This window comes from Leucoraja erinacea, chromosome 10 (assembly GCF_028641065.1).
Source record: "Leucoraja erinacea ecotype New England chromosome 10, Leri_hhj_1, whole genome shotgun sequence".
NCBI classification, from domain to species: Eukaryota; Metazoa; Chordata; class Chondrichthyes; order Rajiformes; family Rajidae; genus Leucoraja; species Leucoraja erinaceus.
Window position 1 is genome coordinate 12,994,137 of NC_073386.1, and position 21,848 is coordinate 13,015,984.

The window sequence follows — 21,848 nt, forward strand, 5'->3', positions numbered from 1 at the left end:
AAGTTCAAAGTAAACTTTATTGTCAATTCAATTATGCAACAGTAGTTGCACAGAGGATTGAAATTACGTTTCCCCATACTCCAAATGTGCAAGTAATATTAAAAACACAGACAGACAACATACCTATAAAAATAGACAATAGACATTACATTATTTAAAATATTCACAGTGTGCCAAAATGTAGCAAAAACTTTGAGGTATTTTGAAAAGGGTGCAACAATGAAAGGTGCAATATAGAAAAAGTGCAAATTTCGTACTGGAGACATTGAGCCAAAGTTATTTTCACAGTTTGTTTGTCTTTGTTTGGGTACTGTTCATGGAATTTTCTTAAGTGTGTTGAGTAGTCTGATGGCGTGAGGTAAAAAGCTGTTTTTTCATGGCATCGAAAATCAGTATCCCTACTACTCTGCTGGTAGTCAGTTCTCCAACTTATCCTTATTTATCACTGCTCTTTAAAGTTGTTCAGGCTCTCAGTAGTTTTCAAACAGTTTCAACAATATTTGTTCAGATGACTAAAGAAAACAATATAAAGGTCTCTGAAAAATAGCCAGCAGGCGCATCAGAACCTGTAAAGAGAAAGAATGAGTTAATATCTTGGTCAGAAACTCTGTCAAAACAAGTCATGCTCTGGCAATTAATAAACAGAGGTATTCATTACTATCTCCAATCAGTTGTGGTGATGATCACTCCAATAGCCCTGCCCTATTTCACCAGGTATTCTAACACGTTGCAGGCTGGAATCAGGACATCTGCTGCATACATATTTTTGAAATAAATTTACTTCCATATATATTTCCAATTTTAGAAACAATGAACAATCAGAAATTAATGTTGGAATATGAAAAATACCAGGAGCTGCAAATGAAATCGCAGCGGATGCAGGAAGATTATGAGAGGCAATTGAGTGAGATGGATGAAAGTAAGACCCAAGCATTAGAGGAGCTGACAGAGTACTATGAGACCAAACTCCAGGAGAAGTCCACACTTATCACAGAGGTAAGGCAGAAGCAAGTGAAATAGGAATTAATGTGACTCGGTAAAATTAAACATACTTTTCACAAATTACTGTTTAATACTAGTTCATGCTTTCTCTTTGTTTTATTCAGTTGACTGTGGTACTGATGGTTCCTCTTTTGATTATCTCAGTTGCAGGAAGAGAGCAGGCATCAGATTAAAGAGTCTGATGAAACAAAGAAACAAATAGAGGAGGACTGTGACCGTGAAATTCAGGACATTAAAATTAAATATGAACGGAATCTGCGAGATGAGAAGGAGGCAAATCTCCGACTGAAAGGAGAAACGGGAATCATGAGGAAAAAGGTATGAAAAGGTCATTTTATTTTTTTAAATTCTAGGCTGGGTAATTGCCTTTATAGTGCTGTAACAGTGGCTTAGACTTCCAACTTTGCAGTGGGCATACGGAGCAAGGAAATTTTGATTGGTGTTCCAAGCAAGCTATCTGAAAATGATGAGTAATTGTGTGGTTCTCAACTGATATATCATGGATCCTTGCTGCTTTATCAGTTCCCTTCTCCAGAGAGATGCAAGTCTCCTTTTAAGAACATGGAACACAGAACTTAGGACATTTTGAAAACTGTCTTGTGATAAAGACTTGATCATTTTTTCATTCCCATTAGGTGTGGAAGTCCGATGGTTTTACTCTGTCCTCTCATCGCTCTCCAACATTTCTCCTTTTCGCAGTTTACCAGTTTGCAGAAAGAAATTGAAGACCGACAGGGAGAGATTGAGAAACTGAAAACAGAACAGCAGAAGTTACATGGAGTCATCAGATCTCTGGAGAAAGACATCCAAGGATTGAAGAAAGAAATTTTAGAACGAGATGAAACGATCCAAGACAAGGTGAGTCAGCTGGGAATATGAAAAAAGGGACAAAGAACTTGCCTAGATGGGAGAGATTATTTTCTGGTTTTATTTCCCAATTTCCAGTATCTGCTTTATTTTGCTTTTTGGTTACTGTTTAATTCATTCTCATGTGGAAGAAGCTTTGCTTAACTCTCAATCAAGATTTCTATTTATATCGGCAAAATGCTGGAAACACACAATAGAACATGCAACATCTGTGAAAAGAGTTAACAGCTCAGCTTGAAGATGCTTCATCAGATTTCTGTTTGTTGCTTTCACTTTGTTCACTCCCAATAGTTTCAAATTAAAATATTTTATGTTTTCTAATATTTCCAAGTCAGCTATGAAAATGTTAACTCGGTAATGTAGTGGCATCACCCTTATCCTTTTGTGAGCCCAAGTGGTCTCCCATTCAACTACCAAACATATCTAATTAGTTTGCGGTATAATGTGGATAAATGTGAGGTTATCCATTTTGGTGGCAAAAAAAGGAAAGCAGACTATTATCTAAATGGTGGCCGACTAGGAAAAGGGGAGATGCAGCGAGACCTGGGTGTCATGGTACACCAGTCATTGAAAGTAGGCATGCAGGTGCAGCAGGCAGTGAAGAAAGCGAATGGTATGTTAGCTTTCATAGCAAAAGGATTTGAGTATAGGAGCAGTGAGGTTCTACTGCAGTTGTACAGGGTCTTGGTGAGACCACACCTGGAGTATTGCGTACAGTTTTGGTCTCCAAATCTGAGGAAGGACATTATTGCCATAGAGGGAGTGCAGAGAAGGTTCACCAGACTGATTCCTGGGATGTCAGGACTGTCTTATGAAGAAAGACTGGATAGACCTGGTTTATACTCTCTAGAATTTAGGAGATTGAGAGGGGATCTTATAGAAACTTACAAAATTCTTAAGGGGTTGGACAGGCTAGATGCAGGAAGATTGCTCCCGATGTTGGGGAAGTCCAGTACAAGGGGTCACAGCTTAAGGATAAGGGGGAAATCCTTTAAAACCGAGATGAGAAGAACTTTTTTCACACAGAGAGTGGTGAATCTCTGGAACTCTCTGCCGCAGAGGGTAGTTGAGGCCAGTTCATTGGCTATATTTAAGAGGGAGTTAGATGTGGCACTTGTGGCTAAGGGGATCAGAGGGTATGGAGAGAAGGCAGGTACGGGATACTGAGTTGGATGATCAGCCATGATCATATTGAATGGCGGTGCAGGCTCGAAGAGCCGAATGCCTACTCCTGCACCTAATTTCTATGTTTCTGAGACCAAACATGATCAGACATTTCCAACTAGCATCAAGAGACAAAACACTTATACCATTGAATATTATAACAATATTACACAGGGTGGTGGATATAACGAACAAGCAGCCAGAGGAGGTAGTTGAGGCAGGTACTATAACATTTAAACAGGTACACAGCCAGCAAAAGTTAGGGATATAGCCCAAGCACGAGCAGGCGGGACTTGTCTAGAGGGGGCAACGTGGGCAAGTTGGGCTGAATGGTCTGTTTCCATGCTGTAAGATTCTGTGACCCTGTTACATTGGGAAGAAGACAAATGTGGTATATAATGCTGCATTGTGGGAAAGATTTGAGGATCTTCAGATTTTGCAATGTCAATCATTCAATTGTATTACATCTCATTGAATATAACTGCAGCCATTTCAACATATGTCATTTACAAAAAGTATGTTTTTATTTATGGCATTTATAGCAAATATACATAGCTCTAATGCATAGACTGAAGGTTGTTACTGTCAGCATCATTCCAGTAGCGGACAGAGGACAGCAAGAAATTACAACAGCTGTAAAATGTATCTAACATTCTGATCTTCTGTAGGAAAAGCGCATCTATGATCTCAAAAAGAAGAATCAAGAACTGGAGAAATTTAAGTTTGTTCTGGATTACAAAATCAAGGAACTAAAACAGCAGATTGAGCCAAGAGAAAATGATATAAAAGAAATGAAAGAACAGATTCAGCAAGTAAGTATTAAATATTGAGCAAGACATCCTTGCATTTGTCTGAAAGAGCAGCCTGGGCCTCGGTAGAACAACTCATTGGAAAGGCAATACCTCTGACTGTGTAGCTGTCCTCAGTATAACAGGGCGCATGGTGGCGCAGCGGTAGAGTTGCTGCCTTACAGCACCACAGACCCGGGTTTGATCCTAACTACGGGTGCTGTCTGTACGGAGTTTGTACGTTCTGTGACCATGTGGGTTTTCTCCAGGTGATCTGGTTTCCTCCCACACTCCAAAGATGTGCAGGTTTGTAGGTTAATTGGCTTCTGTGAATTGCCCCTAGTGTATGGTTCATCTTGTTCCTTGTAGACTCGGTGATTCGAAAGGCCTGTTTCTGAATTGTATCTCTAAACGCAACTAATGGAAGGATTTCACGATGAAAACATTAAAAATAATAGGAGCAGGTGTCTGGCCACTTGAGCCTGCCCTACCATTTAATATGTTTGTGGCTCATCTGCCTCAGGCCTCGTCCTATTTTGTGCAAGTTGTCCATAGTGCTCAATTCCCTGATCCTTCAAAAATGTATATTCTTTGTCTTAAAAACCTGTATTGATGTAATTCTCTCTGTTAGAGAATTTTCAAGATTCACCACTCTCTGTGAGAAGTTCTCAGTTTTATATTATCAGACCAATACCATCCTCCTCCACCCCCACCCCCCTCCCCTACATATCTCCAAAGCTGAAGGGAAAGAGTTTTAGAAACCTGAGGGGCAACTTCTTCAAATAGTTGTCAGGGGGAAGTGGTTGAGACATTTACAATAATTATATTTAAATAATGTGTCGACTGGTGTATAGAAAAGAAAGGTTTAGAGGGATAGAGGTTAATGTCCCGACCTATGAAAGCAAGAATATCATGCCATTTTACCACTCTTTTGCCACTTTTATTGAGTTGTGACCAGGGACTCTAAGATCCCTCTGTACATTAATGCCAATAATTTGTCCATTTTTCTCACCGTAAAATTCTTAAAATTACAAAAGGGCAGCATGGTGGTGCAGCGGTAGAGTTGCTGCCTTACAGCGCTTGTAGCACCAGAGACCAGGGTTGGATCCCAACTATGGATGCAGTCTGTACAGAGTTTGTATGTTCTCCCTGTGACTGCGTGGGTTTTCTCCAAGATCTTCGGTTTCCTCCCACACTCCACAGACGTACAGGTTTGTAGGTTAATTGGCTTGGTATGTGTAAATTGTCCCTAATGTGTACAGGATAGTGTTAATGTGCAGGGATTGCTGGTCAGTGTGGAAGGGCCTGTTTCTGCGCTGTATCTATAAACTAAACTAAACTAAATGAGATTTGAAGTTCCCAATTCAATTACATATTTCCCTAACCCTTGGAAAATTATTGTTAAAAGATCTGGTTCAAATGCTTTCCAAACAGAAACAAAATGCAAAGATGATATTTCAGGTATCAGAAAAAACACAAAAAATATGTTAATCATCTCTTGCAGTTCACAGGCAAGAAGTCCTCTTGTGCTAAAACATAGAAAATAAAACGGTACATCATAGAAACAGGCCCTTTAGCTCATGATGTTTGTGGTAATCATGATTCCAATCTAAACTAATCCCATCTGTCTGGACAAGGTCTATATCCCTCTTTTCGTGGTCTGTTCACAGCTTCTAACAATTTCTTAATAAAATTAATGAAAGGTGACAATGAATAGAAAATAAAGCTTCTTTGAGTAAATCATCTCCCTGAGATGGTTAACCTTATCTTTTTTTTCCTTCTGGTACCTTTGTAGATGGAAACTGAGTTGGAATTGTTTCACAAACAAAATACACAACTGGAACTTAATATCGGAGAGCTCAAACAGAAATTGAAAGCAACAGAAGCAGAGATGCGTAAAGAAATGGAGAAGGTTTGAATATATTAAATCATGTATGCATGTATATATTGACATGGACAGGCACATAAGATTTGTCTTTTCAGACTCTAATACTTTTATTGCATCAATATTAACAATTGTTATGGTAAAATGAATTTTATGAATATCATGGAAATGATGCACAAATATTTTGATGTGTGGTTCTCCAACTGAATACAATAATTAATTTGGCTTCAAAAAGCATTAAACGTTCAAATTTAAATTAAACTAAACTATGTCGATGATTTTTAGAAAAATATCAACTGAAAAGATAATAAACTAAATAAAGTTTTAATTGCTCATATCAGCTATTGTTATTGAATCCATTGAAATCACTAATTTAATTCTAATTGAGCATATTTGAAGCAAAACTAGCCCCAGCAGATCTTTTACCAACAGTACCCTATATTGCTAGGATGTTTTTGCCATCTTACTTACCTTTCTCCTCTGCTCCAAGCGCAGCAAGTTTTATTCCGATTGGTGAAATATTACAAAAGTTATGAAGGTTTAAAAAATTGTGAGATCAGCAGATTGGTCTCCTCGCCTGTCAATCACCATTAAGGTAACGCCCCTTCCGGCACCCGCTGTCAATCACCGGGACGAAGAGAATAAAGCCCCGGAGGCGGGGCCCACTGGACTGAGTCCACGAGTCGTGCTGATTTAGTCCACAAGCCTTGCTGATTTAGAAACATAGAAAATAGGTGCAGGAGTAGGCCATTCGGCCCTTCGAGCCTGCACCGCCATTCAAGATGATCATGGCTGATCATCCAACTCCGTATCCTGTACCTGCCTTCTCTCCATACCCCCTGATCCCTTTAGCCACAAGGGCCACATCTAACTCCCTCTTAAATATAGCCAATTAACTGGCCTCAACTACCTTCTGTGGCAGAGAATTCCAGAGATTCACCACTCTCTGTGTGAGAGTGTTAATCCGCAAGCTGTCGGGAAAGCCTCTGTGTGGAGACAGGGAAGCCACTGTGTGGAGCCGGGACGTGCTGTGTGGTGCCGCGGCTGGTGGCCATTGAGAGGAGTCCTTGCCCCCCTCACACACACCACCCTCCACAAACCCACACCCCACTTCCCCCTCTCCTCCCCACACACTCCCTTCCCCCCACACACCCCCCTCCCCCACACACACACCACTCCCCCACTCTCATCCTCCTCCGCACACCCCTCCCCCACACCCCCCCTCCCCCTCACCCACACACCACCCCCCCTCCTCCACACCACCCCTCCCCCACACCACCCCCCCCCCCCCCGTTCCCCCACACCATGCCCCTTGCCCACACCACCTCCTCTCCCTGGTGAAATATTGTATTGGGGGATGGGTTGCGTTGGGGGACTCAGTCTAGTTAGTTCTAAAGCCCTCTTGGACATCTTGCGTCATAATAAGGTAAATATAGATGCAAGGCACATCTTTCTTTTTGAAGGCAAATGAAGGCATGGGTGATTTGTCTCTCGTCTCCATTACAAAGTGTTTTATATATTTTATAAATCCATTCCACAGTCATTTTAATGTATTAAAAATCTAATTCCTGTGGCTACAGATGTTGCAACTCGGGGGCCCCTATGTTCCTGCTGTCCACTGCACAGGGTACAAGCTGCCCAATCCATGTGTCGGGGAAGTCATCAGAGACTCATTCTGCTTTTACTCCCTTCTCTACTTTTCTCATGAACTCTCTCTCCATCCACTCCTACCCTGTTTGCATTGTGCCCATCTACATTGCAGACATTGAGTCCACAGGCAAAATTGTTTAATTGCACAGGTCGAATGCTTCTTAAAGGAGGGATAGGCACAACAGTTATAGTTCCTCAAAAAAAGAATGACTCAATTCATGTATTCTTGGTGAGTATCATAGAGTTATAGTCAGAGTGTGGAAACAGGCCCTTTGGCCCAATTTTCCAACACCAGCCAACACGTCCCAGCTACACTAGTCCCACCTGCCAGCATTTGGTCCATATCCCTCCAAATCTGCCCTATCCATGTACCTGTCCAACAGTTTCCTAAATGTTGGGATAGTCCCTGCCTCAACTCCCTCTCCTGGCACCCTTTGTGTGAAAAGACAAATTGACAGTTTATGTTATCTATAAAATATGGTCACCAAATAAGGGATAAATCCAATTTCTAAACAAAAATACTTCAATTAAATGATTTTATTATTTTGAAAATTTCTCTTTTCCCTATCTTAGAGACATTCATTCTTTTTTAATGGTTTCCCATTCTTTTTCTTTCAGGTGCATAGTGTAGAATCAGTCGTCAAACGTTTTAAGACTGATGTATACAACTGTGTGGGGTTTATTCAGGATCCAAAAAAACTGAAGGAAAGTGTGCAGCAACTGTACGAGAAATATGTACCTCAGTCGGATGTGGTAAGGCCATATGTACAATTGAAATATTTACATTGTGCAACTCAGTAAAAACTATACCTTCTTTACTCTGTAGAGCTATTGAAATTAGACACACAACTGTGTCCATTGCTAAGGCTTGCAAGGGGCACATGAAGCAACGACCAAGAAAGCACACTAATGCCTCTACCTCCTCAGAAGGCCTAGGAAGTTTGATATGTCCCCTACAACTCTTACCAACTTCTACAGATGCGCCATAGGAAGCATTTTATCAGGATACATCACAGCTTGGTTGGGAACAGCTACATCCAAGACGGCAAGAATTATGGACGCAATCCAGACTATCACACAAACCAACCTCCCTGCCATTGACTCGATGTATACCTCACACTGCCTTGGCAAGGCCAGCAGCATAATCAAGGATAAGTCACACCCTAGCCAACCTCTCTCCTCCCGCCTCCCATCGGGGAAAAGGTATAGAAATGTGAAAACACACACCTCCAAATTCAAGGACAGTTTCGTCTCAGCTGAATATCTCAGTAACCTTTCAACCACTTGCTGATCATGCATCTATCTAAAATATTCAAGGAATCCATATTTTGTATTTGATTCCTCTAGCAATTAATGCTAACACTTATTTGTTTTCCTAATTAGTTGTAGTAGCCTTTAGTGAATCAAGCAGAATCATGAGAGCCCCTGTAAGCCAGTATAGAAGTTGGGATGTGTATAGAAGTTGGGAGGTCATGTTGCAGTTGTATAAGGTGTTGGTGAGACCGCATTTAGAATATTGTGTTCAATTCTGGGCACCATGTTATAGGAAAGATATTGTCATGTTTGAAAGGGTTCAGAAAAGATTTACGAGGATGTTGCCAGGACTAGAGGGTGTAAGCTATAGGGAGAGGTTGAGTAGGCTGGGTCTATATTCCACGGAGCGCAGAGGGATGAGGGGAGATCTTATCATTGGCGGTCACTCGAAACGAGTATGACTGTCCTCTCATTGCCAGGCACGAAAGGCTTTCCTTTTCTTGGAGATGAGCTGTTCTATCTCTGTGTTGTTCTCGTCAAACCAGTCCTAGTGTTTTCTGGACTTGCACCCAAAGATGTTTTTGCAGGTATCAATGATGGTCGATTTGAGCCGGCTCCAGTGCCCTTCAATATCATCAGGATATTCCTGTTGGAGGCTTTCCCCAAGAGAAGCCTGAAATCACTGCTGGGTGGCAGTTTCCTCCAAGCTTTCAAAGTTTAGCCTTGGCCGGATCTGCTTCGTTTGAATCCTCCTCTTCCTCTTGAGTTTGATGGACATCATGTGGCGGATGAGGCGATGATCTGTCCAGCAGTCATCTGCAACGATCATGGCCCTTGTGATGGTCACGTCACGACAGTCCCTGGCTTGTACAATGACATAGTCAATGAGATGCCACTGTTTGCATCGTGGGTGTCTCCAAGATGCCTTTAGTTTGTTTTTCTGGTGAAAGAGGGTGTTCGTGATGATGAGGTCATGCTGAGCACATTTGCTGAGAAGCAAAGCTCCGTTGCAGTTCATGTTCCCAATACCTTCCTTTCATATGGTCCCCTTCCAGAGGTGTTGGTTCCGGCCGACCCTGGTGTTGAAGTCTCCTAGGAGAATAATCTTATCCTCCCTGGGGATTTTAGACAGTGTCTCATCCAAGCAGGCGTAGAAGTTCTCTTTTGCTTCCTCTTCAGAGTCTAAAGTTGGGGCATAGGCACTCATAACTGTTGCCATCTGGTTGTTGGCAAGCACTAGATGGATGGTCATGAGACGCTCACTGATTCCCACAGGAAGTTCAGAGAGGTGGCTGATGAGCTGGTTCCTGATGGCAAACCCAACACCATGGATCCTGGGCTCATCAGCAGCTTTTCCTTTCCAGAAGAAAGTGTTCTGCTCCTTCAGTTGTCCTTCGTCTTGCCTGCCGGGTTTCAGAAAGGGCAGCTATGTCAATCCAGCATCTTCTCAGTTCTCTTGCGATGATCGTGGTTCTCCTCTCTGGTCTGTTACTGGTTGCACTATCCATCAATGTGCGCATATTCCATGCTTCAAAGTTCATATTCATATTTCTGTGTTTCTGACCGCGTGTGTTGATACCTCTGAACACGGTAATCCGCGGTAAGTTTGAGGCAGGCTATTTTTAGGGCACCTTTTTTAGCCCTTTCCCCAAGTGGGGTGAGCAGAATGGATCTTAAAGATGACTGCTCAATCGTGGGTGCAAATGCCGAAGGGCTCTTCTGCCTCGTTCCAACAGTCCTGCGACTGAATCTAGCACCCACCGCCTGATGTGCCAGCTCATAACTAGGGGCTTCCAGATCTCACAATCCTGCCCTTGTCACCACTTACTGATCGCCAGAGGACTTAATCCAGGGTGTTAGGTGGATTCCCTATATGGAGGACGCCTGTGCAAAACTTTGTTAAACGTGGGGAGACTGGTGCACAGATCTGGGTCAGGATCCAGTGGCATGGAGTCCAAGATAACCGGAGACCCTTTTCTGCTGCAGCGTTCATCCGCGTTCCCAGCCGTTGTGATGCTCCACTAAAGTGTGCCAACATCCTTGATCACAATGAATGATCACAATGAATGATCACAATGAATGATCACAATGAATGGCGGTGCTGGCTCGAAGGGCCGAATGCCCTACTCCTGCACCTATTTTCTATGTTTCTATTCTCCGCCTGTTCCACCATTGAGGTCTTGGTTGGATTGCTCTTTGTCAGAGATCTCCCCCTCGACCTTACCGCATAGCTCCAGACGGCATCGTTCTCAGGAGCTCAGGACCACACAAGCTTCTCCACCACGACAAGGTGACAATCCACGGAGAAGAAAAACTGCCGTTCCCTGACCGGAGATCTTATAGAAGTATACAAAATCATGAGAGGAATAGATTGGGTCGATTCACAGAGTCTTTTGCCCAGAGAAAGGGGATCAAGGACCAGAGGACATAGGTATAAGGTGAAGGGGAAAAGATTTAATTGGAATCCGAGGGGTAACGTTTTCACACAAAGCGTGGTGGGTGTATGGAACAAGCTGCGAGAGGAGGTAGTTGAGGCTGGGACATCATTTAAGACCATAATTTAAGAATTAGTTAGACAGGTACATGGATAGGACAGGTTTGGAGGGATATGGACCAAGCGCAGGCAAGTGGGACTAGTGTAGGTGGGACATTGTTGTCCGGAGAGGGCGAGTTGGGCCGAAGGGCCTGTTTCCACACTGTATCACACACTATGACTATGACTATCCCTCAGAGTAATGCCAGCCACAGAGTGGCTGGCAATGGGAACACTCAGGCTGAAGGAGTCACGTGCTTCCTAGAAACACGATATTTTTTATCATCAGGGATTCTTCTTACAATCCACTACGATTTGCACATTGAGGAAATGGAAAGATTTCCTGTTCCTAAACTTGCCTGTGTTTTTAATGAGCATATGTTTAGCTGATGCAGCAAGCCAGCATTGCTTGTAACTCTCAGTAATGGCCCTGTCCCACTTAGGCGATTTTTTTAAGCGACTACAGGCGACTAAGTTGTTGTCACATGGTCGCCGGGGTGTCGCCTGTATGGTCGTGAGTAGTCTTGTAGGATCCAGTAAATCTCACGACTGAAAGTAAAAGACAAGCGACACCAAGCTTTGCCAAACACCTTGTCGTTCGTTTCATAACTTTAACATTGTGCACAACTGTCACATAACACCCCAACTTCTATGCTCAATCTGCGTTGAGTCCAAAGAAGGGTCTCCACCCGAAACATCATCTAGCCATGTTCTCCAGAGATGCAATCTGACCCACTGAGTTACTCCAGCATTTTGTGTCCTTTTCTACACTCAATTCTCTGACTGATGAAGGCCAGTGTGCCAAAAGTCTTCTTCACCACCCTATCAACCTGCAGTGCCACTTTCAGGAAATATGTATTTGTGCTCCTCGCTCCCACTGAACTTCAGCACAACCCAGGATATTTAACTGTAGTTATTTACTTGACAAAATCTAACTTCCAATTTAAATGGTCCACATGAATTAGTTTTTCCTCTAACTATTTTCTACTTGCCAGTTTGATATTACAGCTATTGATTCAGATATTCAGCGAGAGTTTGGACGACAAAGAAACCACCTGGAGAAAAGCATTGCAACACTTCAGAAAAAACTGGTGAAAGATGCAGAGATTCACCGCGCTGACAATGTCCGCATTATGCAGGTAATAAATTCAAGCCTGGGCAACAGACTATTGCATCTTTGTTGAAAGAAACGGTTAATACATTTGTCAGAGAATTTAACTTTTTTTTTGTTAATGTCAGATTCTTCTTTTGTTTTCATTAGGTGCATTGTATGTCATGTGAACTCCATTCATTTTCAAGACTCAGAATGTTTGAAGCTGAGCCTTGTGGTTATATTGACATTATTAATTTTCCCAAAGGAAAATTTAACATCATTATTATGAAATATTCATGAAATAAAAGCGCATAATTAGATCAGCAATCCTGGCATGAATTGCATTTGCTAATGTATGTTTGAATACATTTTAAGGATCTTCACAATAAACAGATTTTTCTCTTTTCTTATCGACGTGAGTAATCACCAGAAAACGTGCCAAGGAAAATATCATGGAAAGTGTTCTGAGCTATCATCCACTTAAATTAATTGGAAAGATTAGTTGGCATCTATTCAGAGTTTATCCTCTGGTGCATATTGCCCAGGACTACATTTAAACAAAAAAGATCTTTCAGCATCAGGCACTTTCATCTCCTGGTACTTTCCCTTGCAACCGCAGGAAATTATTTATTATTATTTTTATTATTATTATTATTATTATTATTATTATTATTACACATTATACTTATGGGCACCTTTCAAAGGACTCTCAAGAATGCCTTACAAAATTTAGTAAGCAGATTACAAAACATATAAGCGGAATGAAACAAAACAAAAAAAAACAGCAAGGACATCAACAATACACAATTCAAAGAGAGAGCAGCGGCAGCTAACCCGCCAGCGTTCACTCACTCTTCCGGCAGCCATCTTCGAAACTGAACAATCAAAACACATTTTTACATTGAACATCCACCACAGTGACTCCTACACACTCCTCACTGTGGTGGAAGGCAAAATAAAGTTCAAGTCCTTCCCCTAGCTCTTCTTCAGTCGTGGGCCTCGAGCTCCCGTTGACGGGACGATCTTGACTCCCCTAGCCAGCGTTTGGGCCCTCCGCGTCGAGGCGCTCCACTCCCGCATCGGGTTGATGTCAGCTCCCCTGCTCCGGGCATTCGTACCTCACGTCGGGCTCACCCGAGACTGAGATCCCTAGATGTTAAAGTCCGCAGTGGTCACTGAGGGAGCAATCCCAGGCAAGGGAACTGCTCCGATGTTAAGTCCACGCCCCGCGGTGGGACTCACGAAAGTCCGAGGAGGCTTCCAGATACAGGGATGGTAGGCCGCAGTGCCCGGAGAATGTGATCCAAAAAATGATCACATCTCCGGGAAGGTAGGAACTTGAAAAAAGTTTTCCCCCGATCCTCTCCCCCCCCCCCCCCCCCCCCCCCCCCCCCCCCCCCCCCCCACCACATAAAACACACCAAAGAACATTAAAACAAACTTCTAACAAACTAAAAATAGCAAAAAGAATGGAAAGACAAACAGACTGCCGATAGGGCTGCCATCTGCCCCTGTGGCCACGCCCCTAACTGCTACACTTGTCGCTTCACCTCCCCCCTTGATTCCATCCAAGGACCTAAGCAGTCTTTCTAGGAGCGGCAGAGGTTCACCTGCACCTCCTGCAACCTCATCTATTGCATCCTGATAACCAACCTGATCTCCGGGTGGCTCAGCACTTCAAGTCCCCCTCCCATTCCGAATCCGACCTTTCTGTTCTGGGCCTCCTCCATGGCCAGAGTGAATCCCACTGCAAATTGGAGGAGCAGCACCTCGTATTTCGTATTTCAAGTATGAACATTGATTTCTGCAAGTATGAACATTGATTTCTCCAATTTCAGTTAGTCCTTGCTTTCTCCCTCATTCCCCTCCCCTTCCCAGGTCTCCCACAGCCCACTGTCTCTGCCTCTTCCTTTCTTCTTCCCGCCCCCCCATCAGTCTGAAGAAGGGTCTCGACCCGAAACATCACCTATTCCTTCGCTCCATAGATGCTGCCTCACCCGCTGAGTTTCTCCAGTATTTTTGGCTACCTTTGATTTTTTCAGCAGCTGCGGTTCTTTCTTAAACATTTCAGCATCAGGCAGACATTTTACAGTAGTTCACTTGAAAGTAAGTTTTTTTAGGAACCTGGTCCATTTTGGTTTGAAGCCCAAATTGTGACATGGTCTGTCCAGTTGCCAGGGTGAAACGTGCTCTCCTTCAGACCCCTTGGTTGATTGGAAAGTAGAGGAGTGGGTGTGGCAGTTCAATCTAAGCAACATTTTTCGTGGCCATAATTTTGAGCAACCTGGAATAGGAAATGTTTCAGAACAGTAGAGACCGTGCTATGGGTGTTATACACCAAGCAGTATTTTAAATTTGAATAACTTTAGGCTCAAATTCAATAAACAACTAGCATAAAACTCCCTCCCTCATCTCAGATCATTCATCTTCTGTCTGTTTCAGACTACAATATCCAGTACGAGCCACAGTTCCCTGGCTTCAGTAATGGCTACAAAAATACATAGAAACAGAAACATAGAAAATAGGTGCAGGAGTAGGCCATTCGGCCCTTCGAGCCTGCACCGCCATTCAATATGATCATGGCTGATCATCCAACTCAGTATCCTGTACCTGCCTTCTCTCCATACCCCCTGATCACTTTAGCCACAAGGGCCACATATAACTCACTCTTAAATATAGCCAATAAACTGGCCTCAACTACCTTCTGTGGCAGATAATTCCAGAGATTCACCACTCTCTGTGAAAAATATTACAATGACTGCTCCCTTTTCCATCATTCCATCTGCAGCTGAAATCACATGTTTGTGCTTGCCCGACCAGCATATCTGACTACGTTTCCTCCTCTGGAAAGTTTCAGTCTTCTGAAAACCTGAGGCATGTACTCTGTCCTGAATCAGATCCACTTCAGTCATTATTCATGAATGCCTCAAAGTTCAAAATGTCTTCCTGCTATAAAAAAAAATAATTGCCTTGTTCTTTCTGTATCTTAACCCTACTCCGGCCATGTTTGATCCATGCTCTGGAATTATTTTCCTAAATCAATCTGCATCCCTATATTTCATTTTCAACCAGCCCTTCCCCATGTTTTAATCGTTCCTTAATATGTTGTTCTCCATCTCTGCATCCTTACTTTGTCTGATATCCCTATATGAAGCACATTGGAGTACTTAAAAGTGCTACATGAACGGTGAAAATTGTATAGCAATGTTGAAACTACAGTCTACAGGTAGATTATTTTCAGATTTTTTCGAAAAGGTAAATCATTTAATGCTAAAAAGATGGAAATAATTTTAAATGACATGATTATTTAACATTATTGCTCATCGATAATACGGCCCCAAATGACCTAATGAGGAATAATCATTGTGGGAAAGTTATACTCCCATCTTAGACTTAAACTAGCTATTGCACATCCATTGGGCTCCTTTATTATGATGTTCTAAATTTTTTAGGAGGTAATAATAGACTTCAGGAAAAACAAAACGGACATGGTACCACTGACCATCAGAGGGGACTGTGTAGAGAGGGTGGCGGATTTCCGCCTCCTGGGAATCCACATTGAGGAGGACCTGACGTGGAGCGTGAACACCACTGATCTGCTGAAAAAGGTCCAGCAGAGACTGCACTTCCTGCGGGTGCTCAGGAAGAACAACATCACTCAGAGGCTGCTGCTGTCCTTTTATCGGTGCTCCATTGAGAGCATACTAACATACTGTGTATGCGTGTGGTACACCAGCTGCACAGTGGCTCAGAGGAAAGCGCTCCAGAGGGCCATTGACAACGCCCAGAGGATTGTCGGCTGCCCTCTCCTTACCTTGGAGGACCTACACAGTTCCCGCTGCACCAAAAAAACCCAGAATATAATAAAGGACATCTCCCACCCCGGACACTCCCTGTTTGAACTGTTGCCGTCAGGCAGACGGTACAGATCCACAAGGACAAGGACAAATAGACTACAAAACAGTTTTTACCCCACTGCTATAAAAGCACTAAATGTGGCCGCCAAGGAACGCAGGGGCGATACAGACTAAGGGACTGTGGTAACGGTGAAATCGACAGAAGGATGGAGGGTTGGGTGTGTATGCGTGCTTTGTCTGTGTTTTTTATTTATTTGCTTATCTTTATTATTTTACCGTGGATGTTTCGTTAGCTTTAGAAATGTTTGAATGCTGCACTGACTGGCTGACATTTTAAATTTCGTTGTACATGGCCCATGTTACAATGACAATAAAGAAACTATTCTATTCTATTTCCTTGACTTTATAGACAAACAATATTGTAATTATTTGTACTACTCCACTTGTAGTTAGGAACTAACTAAGGCCAAGTCTTTTTGATTTCTCAGGAAAACGTTGTTTTAATTAAAGAGATAAACGATCTGCGGCAGGACCTGAAGATTGCTCGCATCAAGGTACATGATTTGGAAGTAACCCTTGGAACCCAGAAAAAGACCAAGAAACCATGTGCCGCAGACTTTAAAGGTAAAATATTGAAATCTCAATAAACTAACAGCGAAACAACAAGGGAAAAACTCGGAAGTCCAATTAATCTCCTATCTTGTATCATCATCCTAGTATATGTATTGATCACAATTATGCATACCAGGCAAATTTGACTGGAAATGGTTAAATTATATTTTGGAAATAAATCATGTGATGGAAGCAGAATTAGGCCATTCGGCTCATCGTCTGCTCCGTCATTCAATCATGGGACATCTATATCTCCCTCCTAACCCCATTCTTCTGCCTTCTCCCCATAACCCCTGACACCTGTACTAATCAAGAAATGATCTCTCTCTGCCTTAAAAATCTCCATTGACAGCCTCCACAGCCATCTCTGGCAAAGAATTTCACAGATACACCATCATCTGACTAACTACATTCCTCCTCATCTCCTTCCTAAAGGAATGCCGTTTAATCCATTGAAACTTATTAACATTTAGAATAATTTTCCAGTTATTACATATTAAATCTCTAAGGCAAAACAATATAGAAAAGAAAAATCAAAAATTATTTTCACACCCATAAGAAAAAACAGTAGTTTCATACTCATGGCCAAAAAAATTATGCAGGCTCACTTTTAAGCATGGGTAACATCCTTGACCAGAAAAGCCTAACTCTGAAGACCTTTTTATACAGTTATCATATGGGTGAATTTTCACAGTACCTTCCACTTTCACAATGTTATCTTATTAAGATTTCTATATTACTCCAATGTTAAAATGAATAATTAGAACTCCAGTAGATCACTTCCATTGCCTCCTCTAGTGACAGATCCCTGTTCTAATATCATCTACCTGTGTCATGTTTATATTAAATATATATTTTGCGTCATCTTAATTGTTCTCCATAGTTTCACCATTGTAAAACAGGACATATCAAGTCATGTGTTAAAATGCCAGGCATTCTAAAGCAACTCCAAAACAGTGGATGATAGAATAGACTAGTCAGTGAGAATGCAGGGAATCACAGATTATTAGTCTGTTATTATTAATTGTCTATCTATTATTAGGGAAGTAGTAACTATATAAACATATAACAATTACAGCACGGAAACAGGCCATCTCGGCCCTACAAGTCCGTGCCGAACACTTATTTTCCCCTAGTCCCATCTACCTGCACTCAGACCATAACCCTCCATTCCTTTCCCATCCATATACCTATCCAATTTATTTTTAAATGATAAAATCGAACCTGCCTCCACCACTTCCACTGGAAGCTCATTCCACACAGCAACCACTCTCTGAGTAAAGAAGTTCCCCCTCATGTTACCCCTAAACTTCTGTCCCTTAATTCTGAAGTCATGTCCTCTTGTTTGAATCTTCCCTACTCTCAATGGGAAAAGCTTATCCACGTCAACTCTGTCTATCCCTCTCTTCATTTTAAAGACCCCTATCAAGTCCCCCCTTAACCTTCTGCGCTCCAAAGAATAAAGACCTAACTTGTTCAACCTTTCTCTGTAACTTAGTTATAATTTATCTCTTAACTTATCTTATAATAAGTTTCTCTTTCTCTTAATTCTCTTTCTCTATTTCTCTTAACTTATAATAAGACTGGACAGAGTCATTATCAATATATGTCAGATATTTTTATATATGTCTTTTGGATTTCTTTTGTAACATCCAAAAAAGATGAGAGGAAATTAGTTGATGTGATGTGTTTCGACCAGTTGAAAGCTGTTGGTAAGGTGCTGCACAGAGGAATATTTATCAACATTAGATCATCCAGTAGAATGGGTAGTATACTGGTGTGGACTGAGGGTGGGTTACAGAAGAGAAATGGGAGTGATTGTGGGACTGGAAGGGTGTGAATACTATGATACCATAAGAATCAGTGCTACTCATCATTTCAGAATCAGAATCAAAATCATACTTTATTCGCCGAGTATGTTTTGCAACATACGAGGAATTTCATTGGCCAGGTCAGTCATACAATTAAAAGCAACAGATCACTCAAAAAACACATTTTAACATGAACATCCACCACAGTGACTCCCTACACATTCCTCACTGTAGTGGAAGGTGAAATAAAGTTAAAGTCTCTTTGTTTGTTCTTCCTCGGTCGTGGGCCTCGAGCCCCCGTTGACGGGCTGGTCTTGACTCCTGTGGCGTCCGGGCCCTCTGCGTCAAGGCGATCAAGCTCCTGCATTGGGGGGGATGTCAGCTCCCCCACGCCGGGCGATCGAACCTTGCATCGGGGCTGTTCGAACCGTCCGTGACGTTGGAGCTCCCCACTAGGCTCTCCCGAGACGGTGAGCCCTTTATGGTAAAGTCCACGGTGGTCACGGTGGGAGCAGTCCCAGGCAAGGGATCAGCTCCGATGTTAAGTCTGCGCCCATGGTGGGGCTCAAGACAGTCCGAGGAGGCTTCCATTTCCATCGATGGAAGGCCGCTGAGCCTGGAGAATGTGATCCGAAAGTTGATCACATCTCCGGGAAGGTAGGAACTTGAAAAAAGGTTTACCCCGATCCCCTCCCCTGTTCCCCCAGATAAAACAAACCGAAGAACATTAAATCAAACTTTTAACAAACGTTATTATTTTAAAAAGAGTGAAAAGACAAACAGACTGCCGGCAGGGCTGCCATCTCCCAGGCGCATCAGTGATTTGGATATTGGGACCAAGGATAATTATCTAAGTTTGTCAGTGAGGCAAAACAATGTAAGATGTAGGGCTTTGCAGAGTATCTAAGGCCCCTCCAGAGGGGTATGGATAGGCTAGGTTAATAGGCAGGTTCGTGGATATGGAATCCAGGACAAGGGGTCACAGCTTAAGGATAAGGGGGAAATCCTTTAAAACCGAGATGAGAATAACTTTTTTCACACAGAGAGTGGTGAATCTCTGGAACTCTCTGCCACAGAGGATAGTCGAGGCCAGTTCATTGGCTATATTTAAGAGGGAGTTAGATGTGGCCCTTGTGGCTAAGGGGATCAGAGGGTATGGAGAGAAGGCAGGTACGGGATACTGAGTTGGATGATCAGCCATGATCATATTGAATGGCGGTGCAGGCTCGAAGGGTCGAATGGCCTACTCCTGCACCTAATTTCTATGTTTCTATATTGTTAGAAAAAAAATAAAGGCTGAATAATTTTTAAAAGGTAAGAAATTGAAAGAGGTTTAGGTTTTAGTTTTGGAGATACAGGGGGGAAACAAGCCCTTCGGCCCACTGTGTCTGCACCGACCAGCGATCCCTGCACTTTAACACTATCCTACACAGACTAGAGCCAATTTACACATACACCAACCTGTACGTCTTTGGAGTGTGGGAGGAAACTGAATATCTCGGAGAAAACCCACTTGGTCACGGGGAGAAAATACAAACTTTGTACAGACATCACCTGTAATCGGGATCAAACCCGAGTCTCTGGCACTGCAAGTGCTGTAAGGCAGCAACCCTACAGGTGCACCACCGTGACCGTTGTTTTTCAGAGGGATATGGATGTCCTTGTTCTTGAAAAATCTGAAAGTTAGCATACTGGAACTGCACTAATTATGAAACAAATGGTGTTTGGCCTTTAGTGTGGGAGAATTTGAGTATAAAAGTAGGAAACATCTTACTGGTATCATGTAGGCTCCCAGGGTGTTAGCATTAAATATTGTGTACAAGTCTGCCACCTCCCACAGCCCGAATATACTTATAATGGCGGGAGTGTGCAAAATGTTCACAAAATTATTTTTGGGATAGGAACAGGGGATCATCCCTTGAAAAGATATTCAGCCGACTAACCCTGTACTTTTCAGAGTTTAGAAGAATGAGAAATGATCTCAAAGAAACAAAAAAAAACGTAAATGGTTTGAGAAGGTAGGTACAGAGTTGGTGTTTTTAACTGGCTGGTGAATCGAGAAGCAGGAGTAAAATGTCCTACGCAGGATGCCATTGCATTGATTTTAATCAGGGCAGTGATCTGCAGACTTTTCATAATTAAGGTCAAGAGACATGAGGATTAGTGCAGGAAATTGGCAATGAGGTGAAAAGTCAACCAGGATCTTATTGAATGATGGAACAGGCATAAGAGATTGAATGGCCAATTCCTGCTTCAGTTTCTTTTGTAATGCCTAGGCATTTTGGAAAGCGGCTCTTTGGAGTCACAGAGCATGGAAGCAGGCCATTTTGCCCATCATGTCCATGCTGACCAGCGGGGACTCAACTATGATTTATTTGTGTCATCTGATAAAATGTGTTTCATTGAGCGCCTCAGTAGAAAGGACAAATTCATGTGCTTATTTTTTTGTATTGAGAAACATTTTCTGGTCAGAATATTAGATAAAAGATCAAATGCGTCTGTTTTGCTTTATTCTCCCCAGACAATTGTTCACGAAGTGAAACAATTACACGTCTTAATTTCGACCAGGAGTCAGAACGGATCATTGAAATGCAGCGGCTAGAAATGAACAAACTTCGGGAAAAAATTCAGACATTGGAGGATCACCAACAACAGCTTGGAACAATGTTACCTGCACTTCGTGCCTGATGAACATTTGAGAAACTGGTGCAGTGTATTCTTGTGATATGTAACGCTTCATATTAAATCTACCACTTTATCTCCCCTTTTAATAGCTGTTTAAATCCTATCTCCTTCAGTGGAATTAAGTGATCACAATTAAGGATGCCTTATTAACCTTTTCATTATATATATATATATTTCATTAAGCAAAATTGATTCTGGAACAGCGAGATGTTTTACATTTGTCCAACTTGTTTTTTGAACCAAATCAGTTGTGGTCTTTTAAACATGTAGTAAAATAGTTCCATTATTTTTGATGTGAGGATAGAAACATTTAACAGAATCCTATTACTTGAACAATCACAAAAACAGCTGGGTGCAGCACAAATTATAACTCTGCAAGTTAGAGGTCAGTTGGTATCAACAAATTAAATGAATCATTGTCTTCATGTTCTCGTGCTTCTGTCTGTTTATGCTGGCAGTTTCTCATTGGATCCTGGAATTGTACACTCAATTTCTCCTTATTTTACAGCTCCTCCAGTTTTTCATTGGAAGAAACCCTTTTTGATTGCTGATACAGAATGTGGAGTAGAATATTAAGCTGTACTTTCTACCTGTTATGGCCAATAAAACAAATTCCAACCAGTACTGATAATCGCTTGTTTAAGTGC

General features: G+C 42.2%; 1 protein-coding gene and 1 long non-coding RNA gene across 2 annotated transcripts in view; one reads left to right on the forward strand and one right to left on the reverse strand.

Annotated features, from left to right (window-relative positions):
* The window catches only part of cfap57 (cilia and flagella associated protein 57), a 48,287-nt gene extending 26,462 nt beyond the window's left edge, over nucleotides 1-21,825 (forward strand). Inside the window, exons 14-22 of the mRNA XM_055641492.1 lie at nucleotides 806-996; nucleotides 1,147-1,320; nucleotides 1,702-1,860; nucleotides 3,702-3,845; nucleotides 5,617-5,733; nucleotides 7,975-8,109; nucleotides 12,139-12,282; nucleotides 16,582-16,717; nucleotides 21,038-21,825. Of these exons, the coding sequence (XP_055497467.1) occupies nucleotides 806-996; nucleotides 1,147-1,320; nucleotides 1,702-1,860; nucleotides 3,702-3,845; nucleotides 5,617-5,733; nucleotides 7,975-8,109; nucleotides 12,139-12,282; nucleotides 16,582-16,717; nucleotides 21,038-21,204 (1,367 nt within the window). The 3' untranslated portion in view covers nucleotides 21,205-21,825. The remainder of the gene's footprint in view (nucleotides 1-805; nucleotides 997-1,146; nucleotides 1,321-1,701; nucleotides 1,861-3,701; nucleotides 3,846-5,616; nucleotides 5,734-7,974; nucleotides 8,110-12,138; nucleotides 12,283-16,581; nucleotides 16,718-21,037) is intronic.
* Nucleotides 1-21,848, reverse strand: part of LOC129700795 (uncharacterized) — a 25,750-nt gene continuing 3,902 nt past the window's right edge. The window contains exon 2 of the long non-coding RNA XR_008724104.1: nucleotides 1-566. This is a non-coding gene — a long non-coding RNA (uncharacterized LOC129700795). The remainder of the gene's footprint in view (nucleotides 567-21,848) is intronic.